The sequence below is a fragment of the Glycine max genome, chromosome 16, assembly GCF_000004515.6.
Source record: "Glycine max cultivar Williams 82 chromosome 16, Glycine_max_v4.0, whole genome shotgun sequence".
NCBI classification, from domain to species: Eukaryota; Viridiplantae; Streptophyta; class Magnoliopsida; order Fabales; family Fabaceae; genus Glycine; species Glycine max.
This window is the reverse complement of record NC_038252.2, coordinates 4,098,256-4,116,086: the sequence shown is the minus strand read 5'-3', so window position 1 is coordinate 4,116,086 and position 17,831 is coordinate 4,098,256. Positions and strand designations below refer to the sequence as shown.

The 17,831-nt window shown below is 31.8% G+C and overlaps 2 protein-coding genes across 3 annotated transcripts; one reads left to right on the top strand and one right to left on the bottom strand.

The window, feature by feature from the left end:
• Nucleotides 1-2,600: 2,600 nt before the first annotated feature.
• Nucleotides 2,601-7,197, bottom strand: LOC100499752 (uncharacterized). 2 transcript variants are annotated; one of them, NM_001248607.2, is made up of 3 exons: nucleotides 7,041-7,197; nucleotides 5,956-6,005; nucleotides 2,601-3,592 (listed from the first exon to the last, which is right to left on the bottom strand). In NM_001248607.2, exon 3 carries the CDS (start codon nucleotides 3,509-3,511, stop codon nucleotides 2,936-2,938), a length of 576 nt encoding a protein of 191 aa, NP_001235536.2. In that variant the 5' UTR covers nucleotides 3,512-3,592; nucleotides 5,956-6,005; nucleotides 7,041-7,197; the 3' UTR covers nucleotides 2,601-2,935. The 2 variants fall into 2 exon arrangements, with proteins under 2 accessions (NP_001235536.2, NP_001339556.1); NM_001352627.1 differs by having other exon boundaries at nucleotides 2,601-3,518.
• A 3,231-nt stretch (nucleotides 7,198-10,428) lies between these two features.
• Nucleotides 10,429-16,367, top strand: SIP1-4 (aquaporin SIP1-4). Its single transcript, NM_001255806.2, has 3 exons — nucleotides 10,429-10,875; nucleotides 11,793-12,065; nucleotides 16,055-16,367. Exons 1-3 carry the CDS (start codon nucleotides 10,561-10,563, stop codon nucleotides 16,211-16,213), a joined length of 747 nt encoding a protein of 248 aa, NP_001242735.2. The 5' UTR covers nucleotides 10,429-10,560; the 3' UTR covers nucleotides 16,214-16,367.
• The last annotated feature ends 1,464 nt before the right edge of the window (nucleotides 16,368-17,831 follow it).

Below are 17,831 nucleotides of genomic sequence, written 5' to 3'. Positions count from 1 at the left end.
ATAAAGATTAATCAAGTTGATTGAACTTTACACCAATGTCATGTTGACCAAAAAAAAGATCACATATAGTTATCTTTAACAACTTATTTTTTATAATTTGAAAAAATTAAAAATTATTAAGTTTTCATATTTTATCGGTCAATATTAGTTAGATTTTGTTAAAATGTTACTGAGAAAATTCAAACTCACCATGAAAAAGTAATATTCTTGTGGGAATAAGGGGAGTTATTTCCTAAAGTACTAGTAATTTCCTTTTTTTATTTATTTTTGCTTAAATTATTAGGAATTTTAAAAGAGATTCTCAAAAATATTAAAAATGTAGTGAAACATGTTTTTAAATATATCCAAGACCTAATTATAAGATTCTTAAAAATGTGATTCTTGAAAATATAACATGATAGCTTAAGGCAAACCCGTTAAATTTTAATAAGATATTAATTAAAGTTTTTTATGAGAATTTTTTTTTAACTATGTTATTGGTGTAAAGTATCTATTGACTTTATTAATAATTAATATTAGTCAAGAAATTTGACTATTCATCTTTTGTGAGATTTTTTTCTTCTAATAACGTTTTTTTCATTCACAAAATTTAAACCTGAAATTTTATTTAAAAGAATCAAATATAATATCACTCAAATTAACAACTTGTTGATATTTTATGATAATTAAGTTTAAGAATAAAAAATATTAATATGAAACCCTCTCCTATAATAAAAAAATAAAGAAATAATTGGAGCAACCTCCACACCGGAAAAATAATAATTGTTAAAATGAGTTTTTTTGGTTCTATTAAAAAAAATTATTATCTTTTTAAACTAATTCTAAATGATTATTTCATCAGTTTAAACTTACACGGACGATAGTATACAAATACTGACAATTTTTAGTCATATATTTTTGTCATATCCCCTCACTTCATCTTCTTCTCCCTCTTCTGGTTTTGACCACCTTTGTGGCGGACTCTTCTGTGAAGCCATGAGCAATCCCAAAGCTTCCCCTTTGAAGACATCGTAGCATACCTTGTGAAAGTCACTCTTGCTACATACAAATTTCTGATACACATACCCAAACTAGTAAGTTTTGATCAGAGTTTCTAAAACAGGCATCCATGCACGTTGCATTTTATAAAAGCCTTTACATGGAGCAGTCCAGCGATGCTCTTTAGAAAGATATAAAGTTGATGGAATGATTAAAAAAAAAATTACGGGTTCCACCATTTTTACTATAAGAAAGAACTAATAAGCTATTGATTCACTAATAAATAAAAAAACATTTTTTTACCGAGCAATTATTGGAAGAAACATGAAGCATAATAAAGAAAAGCTCCCCACACTGGTCAATAAGAGATTCCACTGTGCAACATAATTGGCACTTCTTCTGCCAGCATAATTGACTCTTGTAACATCCAACAAATAGCTGACAATTATTCTCAATACCAACATCACAATCGAGACAAGTAGATGTCTCAAATGTTAAAATTAAATTAAAAACAATATTTTTGAAAAAATTTATCAAATAATTTTATATCATAATATAAATTATTTATTATAAATCTAAAATATAATCTATTATCTACACATATTCAAAAATATTTATTTATTATAAACTTTAATAATAATATAATTTATATATTCAAAAATATTTATTTGTTATAAATTAAAATTTTTGCTAGTTCCTTTTAAAAAAGGTGATTAACTTTTAAAAATTTGTATTTTATAACAAATTTTAATAAACAATAAAAAAATATTAGAGAATTTATCACTAACATTTCTCAACTTGTTAGTATTTGTAAAAGAAGAAAATAAAATGAATTATTTTACTAAAACAAATTAAACTTTTCCTGTAAATTAAAATTATACATCTCAACCTTCTCATATATTCTTTCTTCTAGTTTTTCTACAAATTAAAGTACGTAAATTTATTTTAACTTGCAAAAGAAGTTATGCTCACCGTTTATTAATATTTTTCCCTTACATCTCTTGTTAAGAACTCCCTCTTGTCTCATATATAAGGAAAAGAATATTTTTATATATTTTAAAATATAAGTAAATTTAATTAATTTTTTATATTTAACGTTATTATTCTTAAAACACTTTTTATTTAATTCTAATTCTATTTTTAATAACTCCTTTTTATTCATAATATCAAATTTTAATGAAAGACATTTTAAAAATAACTTTATTTTTTACTTAAGATTAATAAAATCAAATTAAATTATATCAACTAATTTTCTTAATTAGTGTAAATTTAATTATTTTTACTCATACGAGTCCAATGGAATATGTTCAAAGTGTCCTATGCGCAATAACAGAATTGATGAAACAATTGAGGTCCATTCATGTTATTCATATACATAGGGAGGCTAATAGGTGTGCAGATGCTATGGTTAGTCATGCGTGTGATATGGAGGCTGATTATATGATTTATGAGAAACCACCAGCTCCTTTGCTACAGCAGATTAGTCTTTATGTAAATGGGATCTCTACCCCACGCTTTATAACAGTGTAATCTCCTCTTTTGGGCTTTAAGCCCCTTTGAATACCAAAAAAAACAGTGTCCTATGCGAATCTCCTTTATAGGGTTATGCTCAACCAAATATCCGCATAACATATAGATGACATTCATAACTACTTTATAATGACAGTTTTATCCCCTCTTTTAACAGATAGTAAAAGCAACAAAATTCTGGAATTAGGGAAAGAGGGGCAAAAGGGAAGAAAAGTCCTTTTCTATAGTACCATAGAGAAGAGTCTTTATTACTCTTGAATCAAAACTTAACAAGAAAATCACCATCAGTATCAGTTGCACCAATTAAAATCATTCTGGTCTCCCTAAGAGAACCAAATCAAATATAAATGACTGAAGTTATTCAGTTCCATCTCATCTTCATCCTAGAAATAACTGAGATAAAAAGTTTAAATATTGTTAAACGCAATCAACTGGTCTTTGGATCAGGCATTGGAAAGAGGCCAGCACCAGCACCAGCACCTCTTGGCGGTGCAAAACCCAAGAACTTCTGCAAATTTGTTCTGATGCTAATGGAACACAAGAAGTATAGAAATGCCATGGAACAATCAGTTGGGTCATTACCCTGCAAGCCTCGATGGCTCATCTTCATAATAAGCCCAAAAGGTTTGAAGGGCAATTTGGCAACTACCTTGCCTTCGAAGAGCGAATTCAGCAACCCAAAGACCACAAAGAGAACCAGAGCCACCACACCCCCAGACTTGAACTTGAAGAGAGACAAGTCGCGACTCGATTCTTTGAGGCTTGTCTCAACACGGTCAATTTTTTTGGTCTTGGACTTCTTGATGTTGATTTTATTGCTGTCTGTCTTCATGGTCTCAAGTTTCTTGGAGGCTTTGTCAATGGAGGACCTAAGGTTTTTGTAAGAATTGGTCCGATAGATAAGAACCCATGAGATAGCCTCACAGACAATAGCTGTGCAGAAGGAGATACCCACTACAGTGAGGCCATCTGAGTACTTGAAATCTGAGAAGGGATACGCCATGGGAAGACTGTAACGAAAAATCTATGACAAAATTAGAAGGCAAACTTGGATCTTGATCAGAATTGTTTAAACATCCAAAGCCTGTATAAATACACAAACATTTAATCACACATTATATAAGTCCTCATTAAACGGAACAATAAATAGGGCAAATAACATTCACCTTCCCCATAATATATGCTTATACTACACTGCCCTCCCTCCTCTTTTAAAAATAACACTTCTCTCTACTACTGAGATTAATTGTTATGCTTTAGTTTGTTTGTGTGAACAAGCCTCTTAGGCATATTTTCTCTATCTCAGCAACTCATAGCACCAGTAGCAGCTTTTCTAAATACTTATTATCAAGAGACTTTAGAAGTTGGATTGGAGATTTTGGGTAAAATCCAGAAGACAACAGGAGTTTGATGATAGTAGGATGTTTAAAATTAGCTAGAAGTGATACTAAAAGTTACACAGGAAAAATGTTCCTGCGAGGCTGGTACTTAGCTACTCACAACAAGAGCTTTGTTTACATTAAAATGGACTAAAGAGTAGCACATTTCATCTATTAGGGATGGGGATTGTAATTTTTTAAAATTATAGAGAGGGCAATGTAATTTAAACATTTCTAGCAGAAGGACAATGTTATTTATCCAATGAATAATTACCTTTGACATCTTTTTAAAAAAAAAGGAAAGAAAAACAGCAGCAACTTTGCATGTAGCATACTAATTAGTCCAAACCATGTAGTGTAACATAAGCTTGAAATAGTAAATGCAAAATTACAGAAACATCAATTATCTCAACTAACATATCAAAGATTAGCATAAAACTAATTTCCATAATGGTTTGAAATTTGAACAACTATTGTCCACCAAGACCACAAACCAAATAAGAAATTATGAATAAATATCTTTGAGAATAAAAAATTAAAATAAAATAAAATAAAAGGCAGCAGCAATTCAGCATGTAGCTGATTAGTTCTTATAATGTAGTACAACATAAGCTTGAAATAATAAAATAAAATTATGGAAACACCAATTATGTCCAAATTACTAAACTATTTATCACAGATTAACCTGAACCTAATTCATTTCAAAATAAAGCTTAATTGCACTTTTAGCTGCTTTAGTTTAAAGTGTGTGCAACAGAAACTTTGGATCCCCCAAGTTTTTTACAAGCCAATTATGTCCTTCTATTTTTTAAATTAACTAAATTAGGTCTTTCTGTCAGTTTTCTTTCATCTAAAACCCTCATATTATCATTTTCTAACTGTATATTTGGGCGTTTAAGATGGATAAGGGATATGAAATAATTCTAGAAGTTTAGATTTTAGAAGCAAGAAGTTTAGTGAAAATTTAATAAAATTTGAAGAAGTTTGTAGAATGTGATAGTAGGGTTTATCGGACTGCGGTAAGACCGGCGATGTTGTACGGAACAGAATGTTGGGCGGTCAAGAGCCAACATGAGAATAAAGTAGGTGTAGCGGAGATGAGGATGTTGCGGTGGATGTGTGGTAAGACTCGACAGGATAAAATTAGAAACGAAGCTATTAGAGAAAGGGTTGGAGTAGCGCCTATTGTAGAGAAGATGGTGGAAAATAGACTTAGGTGGTTTGGGCATGTAGAGAGAAGACCGGTAGACTCTGTAGTGAGGAGAGTAGACCAGATGGAGAGAAGGCAAACAATTCGAGGCAGAGGAAGACCCAAAAAGACTATAAGAGAGGTTATCAAAAAGGATCTCGAACTTAATGATTTGGATAGAAGTATGGTACTTGATAGAACATTATGGCGGAAGTTGATCCATGTAGCCGACCCCACCTAGTGGGATAAGGCGTTGTTGTTGTTGTTGTTGTTGTTGTTTTGGTTGGTGAATTTTGAGCAGAAGGTTTAAAACAATTTAATTGATTAAATTTGTAAGGATTTTGCATAAAAGAATGACAATTTGATAGTTTTAGGTAAAAGAAATTTGGTAGTGAGACTAAATTTGCTTAATTTTCAAAATAGTGGGACTTAATTAGCTCAGAAAAACTTATGAGACCAATAAGCAATCCTCAAAGAGCTAGGCTGACAAGCTCAGGCTGCTTGCAGCCCATGTGCTTACTATAGAACTTAAAAGACTAAAGTACAGAAACAAAAAACTCAAAACTGAAGAAATTTCTTTGAAAATAAGAGCAAAAGAACTTAACCATAATATGTAGCTACTTTTATCAAATCCCCATGCCTCTGTTTAACAAAACATTCAGCAAGAATTTGAGTGAATTCGGACTTGTCATTACTATTTTGCAGTCAAATATTAAATGCTCAAACCAATTTGGTAACAAATAAGAAGATCAATGTAATTGAAAAGTGTCAAGAATTTGAGTTTTCTAAGATACAAATTGATCAAATTCATTAAACGCCCTAATCATTAATCAAGAAAAAACTTCAGGGCTCTACAACAAAATAACAGGATTGTTTTACCTGACCAATTATAACAGCTTCCCTTCAAGTCTCAAGTTTCAATATAAAGCCTGTAAATTCAGACAAAAAGGAAAATGATGTGAAGTCACATCACATAGCAGCAAGAAACATTATATAGTATTATAAAATTATATAATCTAAAACAAAACAAGATCATAAGATGCTCCATGTAACCTTCCCAGAATCCATTCCCTCAATTTCAATGAATAAAGTCAATGAACTTTAGAGTTTTGATAGTAAATTCATTCTTGAACATGTAAAGAAATTAGTTGCAGTCTTGCAGAACAAACTAACATCACTAAAGTGATTATTGAAATCTCAGTTTTCACTGTTTAAGAATGCATACTCCTCAACTACTCACTCAGAAAGTAAGAAATGTCATACACGTGCAGAATAACAACACAGCAACAATAAAATCAGCATCCTAAAGCAAAACAAGAAATAAGCAATGGATCAAAGTTGACAATCTTCTTAATCTCAGTAGACAGTAGTCAACATAATAAACCTACCAAAAATCAAATATAAAACAATAAATAAATAACTCACCCTACTTCATTAACTAGCAAAGAAATCAAATCGAGTTACCCCTTTTTCAGCTCAGTAAAAAAACTCAACTATTGAACATTTTTTTGTCAGCTCAACTACTTAACATTATAATAAGTTTGCCTCTACTGATTATGTATGAAGATATCAATATAGCATAGTGAGCAAACATTTGAACACAATTTGAGAGAAATTTTTAAAATAAAATAATAAAACTCTTCATTCAGAACATAATAACTCAAAGTACCATACTTTTTAAGGGGACCCAAAAAACAGAACAAAAGTCGGAGAGAAAAATAATAAAAAAATCGCGTCTTTTTTTCTTTCTAAAAAATCCGAACTAGATCCGTCGCAAACCGACGGAAAACAACCAAAGAAAAAGAAAAACGAGGGTTTTCCGAAACGCCTGAATAGTGTGGCTCCAACTATGGATCTAAACTAAAAAGCAAAAACACAAACATATAATAGCATCACATATTTGATCTTTGTTTTGTTGTTGGATCTATTGTTTGCGTTAAAATTATGAATTAAACGTCGTTTACCTGTCTAACTGCGTTCTCGGACTCAATTCGAAGCCGCACACGGTGGCTGGATTCGCCGGTCGCGGTGGTGCTTCTGGGTCTTGTGGACTGTGGTCTCGTCGCTGCAAAATCAAATTAAATTAAATCATAATAATGAAACTCTCATCAAAAGGCTTCATAGATCGTCAAGTTTGCATCCTAGAACTATTCGGCCCATTACTCTTTATTGGGCTTATATACTCACTATCCAATCTTTTGCCGACCCGTCCTATTCTATTCACACCTTCTTTTTTTTATTCTATTCACTTCACACCACTGACATTTTTTATTTGGTACAACACCCCTTGCTTTTAAAAAATTATTCAAGTACGTAAAATAAAACAAACATATTTTGTAAGACTTAAACAAAAAATAATAATTTTGTAAAGACAAAAATGAAAAAAGCAATAAATTGCAGTGACAAAAAAATATTTAAACCTAAAAATAAAGATGAAAATGACAAATAAAAAAAACTAATAAAGATAAAAGGGATTTTATTTGAAATGGTCGAGATTTTTTAAAATGAGTTGTTAAGTCAGATCATCATATTTAAAAATGAAATTTAAAAAGTATATTTTGAAAGGAATAAAAAATAAAATTAAATGTTCAATATAGGATTGGGACACGATATTTAACTCATGAGTATAATATTTTCTTATCTAATAATAATTCATTTAAATTTAGCCTCCCAAACATATATTTATTTAAGAGTTTAACGATGGTATCCTGATAATATAAAATTATTTTATATTATTATTCAATTATAATTTATTATTAATATAATTTTTAAAGTAATTATTATAAAAATTATTATATTTATCATAATAATTTTATGATTAAATAATAATATAAAATTATTGGATGCATACACTTTTTCTCTCTATTCAAACGCATACTAAATAACCTGTGACATTCAAATGCTGAACCAGCCTGCAGCTGATGGTGAGCTTATCTTGGCCATTCTCCGTCCATACTTTCTAGAATACTTTCTGAAATATTAGGTGGTTGAGATTGGTACGGATTTGATATTTAATTACTTTTTTTTAGATTATGATGAATGATAAATTTCTTTCTTCAAGTAATTGTTTAAACATATTTTTTTTAATAATATACAAATTTATTTACATATTGTAAACTTAATATCTTTAGAATATGTTGTATTACTATATTAAGTTATTTTAGAAGCAATTATTGGTGGTTACTTCTTTCAATAACTTTTTATATATACAAATTTGTTAAGCTAGCCATTGAATTGAAACCTCTTATGAATTAAAGGATTTTTTGTGTCAGCTCTTATGAATTAAAGTTTGATGTTACTTTTACATAAAAATGGCATATGCTTTCTTATATGGCAGTTTTTCAAACAATTTAAATTCTTTAATTAGGAAAACAGAAAATCAGTAAAAAGATGTAGGAAAAAAAGTCAACCATAGAGAATTGGTCTACTTTTGTTTTCTAAAACAAGGACGTATTGGATTGAAATGTTGAACCACGTGCTGCAGATTGATGTGTGCTTTTTCTTAACCCTTTTCCGTCCATAAATCCTATTAAAACATAAGATGATTGGGATTGGTAACTGAGTCACTGTTTCATTACTTTTGTAAAGTGTGATGCTCCAAGTGTTTTAAGCCATTGATTTACATTAAAGAAAATACTGATGGTAGTGATGCATTGATGCATAACTTGTAACTTATTCATTGGGTTACTTTTTTCTTTTGCAAATTGAAATTAAAGAATATTGAGTGTTATATTTTGTTATTAAAATGTTACTTTTTATTTTTTTTTAAGTTTCGTGTATTTAAATAATAATCTACACCGAATCTGTACTAAGATTATAAAAAGTGTTTTATCATATACAAAAATATTTTAAGCTAATAAAAATTTATCTTTATAATCACTATAATTAGAATATTGGACTCTTCAATGAATATAAAAACCATAGGTTTCTATTCAAAACATAGCTTTCCCAAATACACATATCATGCAATAGTGCACACGACTACAAGCCTATATAACTTTTGTGTGTGGATAAAAGTGTCGTCTCATTGTATATTAGTTTAAAATTAAAATTTCATATCATTTAATATTATTTGTTTATTTATTTTTTTACTTTTAAATGAGAGCGGTAACTTAAATTCCTTTATCACCGTATCCAATTATTCTATTTATTTATTAAAAGTGTGTTTGAATAAATAACTTAATTAATTATTTATTAAATGGATATTTAGCCATTTAGGTTTTGTTTGAATAAATTAAATTTCTTAAAGAAAACTACAGGAAAAAATAATGACATAAAATAAATTCAATTCTTCTTATAAATTAAAATTAATTTTTGGTGAAATTAAATGAATTATTTTTACAAATTGACTTATGACTAATTTTAAACTTGTGAAATAAATTTGATTCATTTTATCTTTCAGGTGACACTTTAGTATTATATAAGTTAAAGAGAAAAACTGTATTCTTTTTAAGAGAGAAAGAGTGTATTCTATTAAAGTATAATTACTTAATTAGTGTGACTTTTATTATGATTGATTTGATTGAGATATTGATAAAGAAATTATAAAATTACATAGTCAATAACTTTGGTGAAATGTTTCTCCAATGATGAGTGAAATAATTTGAGAAATTGTTGAATATGATAATGACAATTGAGATCATTATAATTAGGACCTTCAAGTCACGAATGTCTTATATGTGAAATGAATGGTTCATATTCGTATTATAATCCATTGGGGTTTAATTTTAATCTTATCAATTTTCTTAACAAAATATTTAAGAAAATTGTTTATAATAATTAATTATTAAAATATTATTTCCAATTAAATATATAAATTGAATAATGGAAAGTTGACACCCTTATTAAAAATGAACAACAAAATTTACTTGTCTGTTGACGAAACTCATCATGAGTTTGTAAAATTGGAAAATAAATGTTTTTTTAAGAGATTAATTTATTGAACTTTGAACTCCTAGGTCCTAACTAACATGTGTTGATTCTAATACAGCTGCCCCCATTAAACTCAATTAAAAATACAGATTATTTTCTAGAAGGAGTGGAGGCGAAATTGATATTTGACAAACGACATGAGATTTTAGAAAGCATCAAATAACAATTATAATCATTAATTGTTTTTTTATTTGAATTTGTTTTTTAAGACAAAGAACAACAACAAAGCCAAAGCCGGGGTTTGTGACCTGTTATCGCAGGTTGTTTTGGTTGGGTGTGTGAGCTTATTTGCTTACGCACACTCCATGTTGGACTGCACCTACCTCTGATTAGGTGAGTCATCACTCCGATTCTCTTCACACCTAAGATCCATTCTTTCTTAATTCTCACCTCCCTCACTCGTTCATTCGAACAAAACCCTTTTTAGTTTTTTTCCTCCTCTGTTTCTCTCTCTGCTCTGCATTTTGGTGGCATCATCAGAGATAGAGACTTGAGTGTGAGAGCCACAACTTCTCCAATTCTTCAAAAGGGTGAAACTTTGAAGGAAAAGAAATGGTTGGTGCTATAAAAGCAGCGATTGGAGACGCGGTGTTGACTTTCATGTGGGTGTTCTGTTCCTCTGTGTTGGGAATTGCTTCAGGGTACATAACCAATGCACTTAACCTTCAACACATAACCTACAACGGGTTCCCTTACCCTTCTTTTCTTGTCACCACCACCCTCGTTTTTGTTCTCGTTTTTCTTTTCACCATCATTGGCAATGTTCTTGGTGGGGCCAGCTTCAACCCCACCGGCACCGCTTCCTTCTATGCCGTTGGTCTTGGTTCGGATACTCTCTTCTCAATGGCGCTTCGTTTCCCTGCGCAGGTTCTTTCGTTGCTTCTTCCCTTTTTGTGTCCAAAAGGGTTTTTCTCTTTTTCTCTCTTTCTGTTTTCTCTGTTTTGTGTTGCTTTTAAATAAACTTTTTTGCTGTCTTTTTTGCCTTCTTTTTTTCTTTTTGATCTTTTGAGGATGTCGTGGTGGGTGGATGAGTAGATAAAACTTAGATACAGGTTGTGTTTTATGCCGTGTCTGGTTTGGGTGGACAGAAAGGAAATTTTGAAATTTGAATTGGAGAGAATGTGAAAAGAGAGAAAATTTTGGGGCCCTTTACTTTGGTGTTCATTCCTTGTTTTCATTTTTTGTTTTCACTTTTATTTTACAAAACTGATATCTTGTTATCAACATTGTTTCTTGTACAAATCTTTGAAAATAAAGTAGTAACTTTGTAAATTCAAAGTGAAAACAGGGAATGTAATCAATTAAACAACAGTAAACATGCCCTTGAATTTTTGTTTTTTGAATTATTTTTTTTTCTTTTCACTTTCTCTCTAATTAAACAACACAATACATGTTATTTGGCTTTTCTTTTCTCTTTATTTTTTTTCCTCATATTCAAACATACCATTAGTTTTGTTTTCTGATCAGAATTGAAGTTTTATTTTAGTAGTCTGCCTAACAAGGATTTGCATTAGAGTTTCAACATGAGTTATTGAAGCAAAATTTTTCAATTTTGATGGGAGAATAGTACCAATCATACAGTTAGTGTTATTCTTTCTCATTAGAATTGAATTTTCATTTTAGTGATAAGGATTTGGATTGAAGGATCAGTATATAGGTTATAGAGGTTAAACTTTGATTTTGACAGAAAAACAGCACCGAAAATGCCTAAGGAAATGCTTCAAAGTTTTATTCTGATATGAATTGTGCAAGGAATATTTGATGGATGGTTGAGTTGTGAACAGGCAGCTGGTGCTGCGGGCGGTGCACTGGCAATTATGGAAGTGATTCCTGCAAAGTACAGGCACATGATTGGGGGGCCTTCTTTGAAAGTGGATTTGCACACTGGGGCTGTCGCTGAAGGGGTGTTGACTTTTGTGATTACCTTTGTCGTTCTCCTCATCTTCCTCAAGGGCCCTCGTAGTGACTTGTTGAAGACTTGGTTGCTGGCCACGGCAACTGTAGTTTTGGTCATGGTTGGATCTGCCTACACTGGGCCAGCCATGAATCCTGCCAACGTGAGTGATTAGCTTTTTTTAGCATTTGCCATTTTGTTTTTTCGTGCATGAATTGTATGCGTTTCTTGCATTTATCTTTTGCATTGCCACTAGGGTGATTTGAAATACGTTAGATGTCGAGATTGCATGGGTTAGACATTTTAGTACACGAGACTTTAAAAGTCATTTTTAGTCCGTTTCTACTTTATTTTCTGTTGTCGCTTTGTACCAAATACTATAGGACTAAAGTGAATGACATGGTTTTTAAAATCTCAGGTGCTAAAATGCTTGACTTTTACAATTTCAAGGACTAATACGAGGTTTACTCAATTATCATCATTTCTTGTCTTCTTTTTCAGTTAAATCGTTTTTAATAATTTCTGCCTAGGAATTGTTGTTCTTCTAAGCATTCTGGAATTTAACTTTTGTTCCTGGCCTTTGATTATGAGAAATATGCTTTGTTTTGTAGCTTTATTCAACTATTGAATATGTTGATCATATGTATGCTGCAGCCATCCTTTCCTGTCTCTCTGTCCCATTGTTATTATGTTATTTAATGGTGTCAAATCCTGTTGAATGTCTGCATAGTTCCTACACTTTTGGTGTTCTATAAATAAAAACCAAGAAGTTACAGAAGATAATGCTACTGATATTATATACTAATTATATTACTTTTTATCTTGCTCTCCAATGTGACATTTTTTATTTTTTTTTATATTTCTCAACATTCCTGTATTAAGACAAAGTTCAATAATAAAGTTTATGGTAATTGTTGTGAAGATTATCTGCACAAAAGAGTGAGACATAATGGAAATTGATAGAAAACAGAAAAGTAATTGTTTTCTCTTCTATTCCTCCTGTTTCTCTTTGTATTTATGTTTTCTTTTTATGTGCCAAATATGTCAAACTCTGTGTTAAATAATGTATCAAATGCAAATTTATAATATGGCTGAATATTATGAGCCAAAGAACTATAATCATCCTCATAGTCGTCAGTTGCACGCTATAGCACCACTATAGCGGCATCGCGACAATGGGCTGCTCTAAGGAAGCTCATTGCATTGAGCATTGTAGCTCACTGTTATGGCTTGAGAGGCAAGAACTGCAGCTGCTATATCAGCTACCATTGCAGCCGAATAAAAAACCCCTTTTTTGGCTCCTTGAGTGAGGTTGTTTTGTGCTCAGGTGCTGTTTAAGAGGGGCAGTCTTAGAAATTCACCCCCTTTTATTTCATCAGAACACAAACCCTATTTTCCCACTCTCACTCCTTTGCAGACTAAATCATGCACTACTCTCATTGGTCTTTTCTCTCTTCGATGCAAACCATCTGGCACAGAGCTCTCAGCTGCATTCCTGCCAATCCAAATCTATAGAATCATATGATTTATATCTCCCTCTAATTCTCCATTGCTTTGTATGATAGATTTAAGATACCTAAACTGGTGACATGTAGTATGGTATAATCACCAATATTCGCCTTCAAGGCAGTGCTAGCTTGCATTCCATATAATCTGTTTTACTTGTGCTCAAACAGAAATAATGTATGATTCCAAAGTTTCCCTTCAGAACAGTAGCGTACCATTTATTTCTTCTCTTGAATCTCCCCCTAGAACTATATCTTTTGCTAAAGGCATGCATTGAGGCACTGGCTCTTGGATATGTCGAGTAAGAACATCATAATCAAGGTAAAAAGATATGGGTAGTTAACCCTTGTGAATCTATAGTTACAAGGAAATCCTTTGTGGCCATTCTTGTCCTGTTATATGAATCTTTTTATGTCCTAATATAAGGAACACGAACTCCCCTCTTCTCTTGGTCCCTCCGCATTACTTCTTATAACCTTGTCATAGGCCATTTTTAGGGCAATGAAAACCATGTGTAGATCTTTTTGTTTACGTCGACACCTCTCTGTCAAACCGTGCATTGCGAAAGGTATGTTATTTCCATGGGTTACCTGCCAAGCATACAATCAAATTGGTTCTCTGAAATGCGAATCTCTTATCTTTATCTCCAATTTGTTACTTTCTCCTGTAGTTTCATAGTATGGCTAGTAGTCTTAATCCCTTTGTAGTTAGTACAGTTCTGTATGTGCCCTTTTCTTAGACCTTATTATCTTGTTAAACAACTTCGTGAGCTTATTTATACCTTTGTCCTCTTGGCAATTCCATACTTAAATAGATACCTTATCTAGTCCAGCAACTTTTTCAGTGTCCATCCTCTTTACCCTTTAGTGTTTCTTTTACCTCAAATTCCTGAATTCTGTGATAGATATATAATTTTGGTCGTCCAATGTAATTTTAATCAAATTAAGTCCATTAAAGTTGCATTTCCTTCATTAACTTGTAAAATAACCTTTCCATCATTCTTAAATATCTTCTTCCATGACCAACAGTTTTACACTCTTTGACCTTCTGGAAAATTTTTGAACCATTTCTCAATTTGTGTCATCATTCTATATTTCATATATTTCTTACATGATTGCAGTATTTCTCTGGTGATAATGTGAGAACCTTTATTCCTATCGCATTTCCTCCTCCATTATAGTTTATCACTAATGTGACTTTCTCATCCATTATAGCTTGGCTCCTAATTGAACTCTTCTAAAGTGAAAGAGGACGAGATCATGGGTTTGAAATCTGCTGGCCATTTTATGCTATAAGTAGATACAAATGAGATTTGCTCTTGTTGATAAAACTATCAAGACTAAGTCTCAAGATCCTTTTCTTTTCCTGCCTGTGTGCACAGTGGTATCAGTTATTGTTCTTACTTTTTTATTATCTTTATTAGATGCCTCTTGCTGAATTATTCCATTCATTTTTTTTAGCTGCGTTTATTGGTTGCTCAGCATCTACAGCTTCCTTACAATATCATGAGCTTATATCATTTAATGAGTATGATTGTTATGGTTGATCTGCACTTGAAACTGGACCACATACCTCCTCTCAACAAAAAGATTAGACGTTGATCTATGTTAAATAAAATAGTCATTAAGTTATGCAAATATTCAGCCAAATTAGATTGCTTATTGTCTTTTCAAGGACAACATGGAAATTGCATTTGGTTTTTCTAAATTTTGAGTCAACATAATGTGTGTGAACTAGAATCTTGATTATGTATCCGCCATGCTACATTTCAGCTAGTCATATTTGGAACATAAAGAGATGCTAGTAACACTCTTTGACACTCCTTTTTTAATACTCTCTATTACTGTGTGAAATGTAATGCTGGCTGCACTAAATAATATTGACCTACTCTCTATATTAGTGGTGCCAACATGAAATTTCAGCAAATTGAGTGTTGAAAAAGAAAGTCAAAGTGAGTCATGGTTCGTATGAATCTCCTTAAATGATATGTCTCGCCATCTTTCATATTGTTTTTGTACCCCTCGATCCCTATCGGTCGGGGTGTTTGTAGCCCTGAACCTTTGGCACCTGACCAAGACACTAGGGTTACCAAATGCATGACCCGCCACCCATGTCGCTCAAGTTCCTTGGCCCCTATGTAAATGGGAAGTTTACAAGTCATTCCCGGGGATCTTGGAGAAGCGGTTACATCATGATAAGATAAACCCCTTCCCCGAGGGAATTAAATCGGGCAGTTACAGTATAACCCTACATATATCTCGTTGAACCTAGAAAGATAGCATATACTTCACACTTGAATGTATTTGAACTAGGTTTCCTTTCCCCAAGGTACGACCTAGTTACAGGTACAGTTTCTAGTACAGATATAAATAATGGAGAAGCAAATCATTGGCTTAACATGAAGTAGTCAAGGTGAACTTTTCCATAGTTTGACTCCAAACAGTTGTCTTAAAATCAGAATTTGGTGTTGCTCATTGAATTGTAACTTATTTCTTTGATGTTCCTATTAATTATTCCTTTGAAGTTCCTGTATTTTATATATATCTTCTCATGTTTTTGAATCTTCTGATGTTAATATCAGTTTGATTAGGGTCTAGACTTAGAGATTCCAATGAATAACTTTGTGATGTGTTATTGTCCCTGCAGGCTTTTGGCTGGGCATACATAAACAACTGGCACAACACATGGGACCAATTCTATGTATACTGGATTTGCCCCTTCGCCGGAGCAATATTGGCTGCTTGGCTGTTCCGCGCTGTCTTTCCACCACCATCACCACCAGAAGTTAAACAGAAGAAAGCATGAAGAGGGATAGTAGATTTGGTTCTTCTGGTCAATTGTTAAACGCCATGCTACTGCATTAAGAACCTTTTTTTTTTCTTACTTTATATACTTTCTTCTTCATTCTCTCTTCTGTTTCTGAACTCAACCTTTCAACTTATAATTAAACATGTTCCGTGCAAAATCAGATGTGAAAATGTTGGTTTTAAATTAATGGGTTATGTTTGGCCCATAAATTGGTATCCGCTTAGAAAAAAGAATGTAGAATTCTAGTATCTAGATTGGATACTGATTTGATTCACATTGATATTAGGGTGTTGCTAGGTGCACCCAGCATTTAAGATGAAATGATGAAAATACTCTTGATCCGTAAGTCTTTTAAGTTGATTCGTAAAAGGTTTACGGATCAACTTGATCCGTAAGCCTTTTATGGATCAACTTGATCGGTAGAAGCCTTACGAATCAACTTGATCTGTAAGCCTTTTACGGATTAAGTTGATCTGTATGCTTAATATCAACATACGGATCAACTTGATCCGTATCAACCTTACGGATCAAGTTGATCCGTACGATTTACGAATCACCCTCATACACATCTATCATAAATGCGAAAAAAATGCAAGGACAGTTTTGGTATTTTTTAAAAATGTTGGGTGCACCTAGCAACACCCTTGATATTATTCCTTTCTGGCAAAAGTCCAATTCTGTTTGGGTCAATAAACGTGGATTGATTTCAACATAATAATTTTTTGTTTCTTTTCTTAATTATGAAGATGGATTAAGGTGAACTAAACTAAGAGAATGTTTGGATTCTCATCCTAAATGTGGTTTTTCATGTTTACTGAGAAGCTAGTAATTATAACTTCTATGTTTGCAAGTATAATTGACGTGGTTTCCAAGGTAGTAATTATAACTTCAGTAAAAAATGTAAATTCAAATGAACATGCATTAGATTGCATAGGGAGAAGAAAGGAAAAAAAGTGTAAAGAAAAAATGAAGAGGTTCAACTTTATACAATATACAATGAATATGCAAAGTCTGAGTTACAAGAGATAAAATGAAATATAAATGTAACAAGCAATATAATAACAATATATATTATTTAATAACTTCCACATTATAGTCTTTTACCCTCTCCAGACACCATACACTAGTATTTATCTACCAAGGTAACTCTTCAGACATTATAATCCCATTAAATAAGACGTCTAGGTTGCCAAGGTAGTTCCTCTCAAAAAAAAAAGTTGCCAAGGTAGTAACCATATCGTTTGATCAAGGTTTGCCTTAAAACAAGAGATTATAATGATAAAAAAAGCTTAAATATTTAGTCACTAAAATGAGCGAGTTTTGCTTTTAGTCTTTATATTAATTTTTGTTTATTTGTTTTCATCCCTTAAAAATTTGAAAATATTCTGGTGCCTACTATGTGACACTCACTAACTGCTTGTCTGTATTATGGAATATCAAGTCTTATTCTAGTTGACACCCACTAGTATCTTGGTTTTGGTACTCTGGTATCGATTATGGATATATTTGTTTTGTTGGCTGACCAAATTTTTTGTTTAACGAAAATAAGAAACATGTATCATATTTTGTACATTAAACTTACTTTATCCGAAATATAATATCACTTTAAATTGCA

What these genes read in the sequence shown, in the direction of transcription:
- SIP1-4 (NM_001255806.2), top strand. Translation starts at nt 10,561, where the DNA reads ATGGTTGGTGCTATAAAAGCAGCGATTGGAGACGCGGTGTTGACTTTC. An exon ending in CGCTTCGTTTCCCTGCGCAG is followed by an intron (nt 10,876 to 11,792) that starts GTTCTTTCGTTG and finishes AGTTGTGAACAG; the next exon opens with GCAGCTGGTGCTGCGGGCGG. An exon ending in CAGCCATGAATCCTGCCAAC is followed by an intron (nt 12,066 to 16,054) that starts GTGAGTGATTAG and finishes TTGTCCCTGCAG; the next exon opens with GCTTTTGGCTGGGCATACAT.
- LOC100499752 (NM_001248607.2), bottom strand. Translation starts at nt 3,511, where the DNA reads ATGGCGTATCCCTTCTCAGATTTCAAGTACTCAGATGGCCTCACTGTA.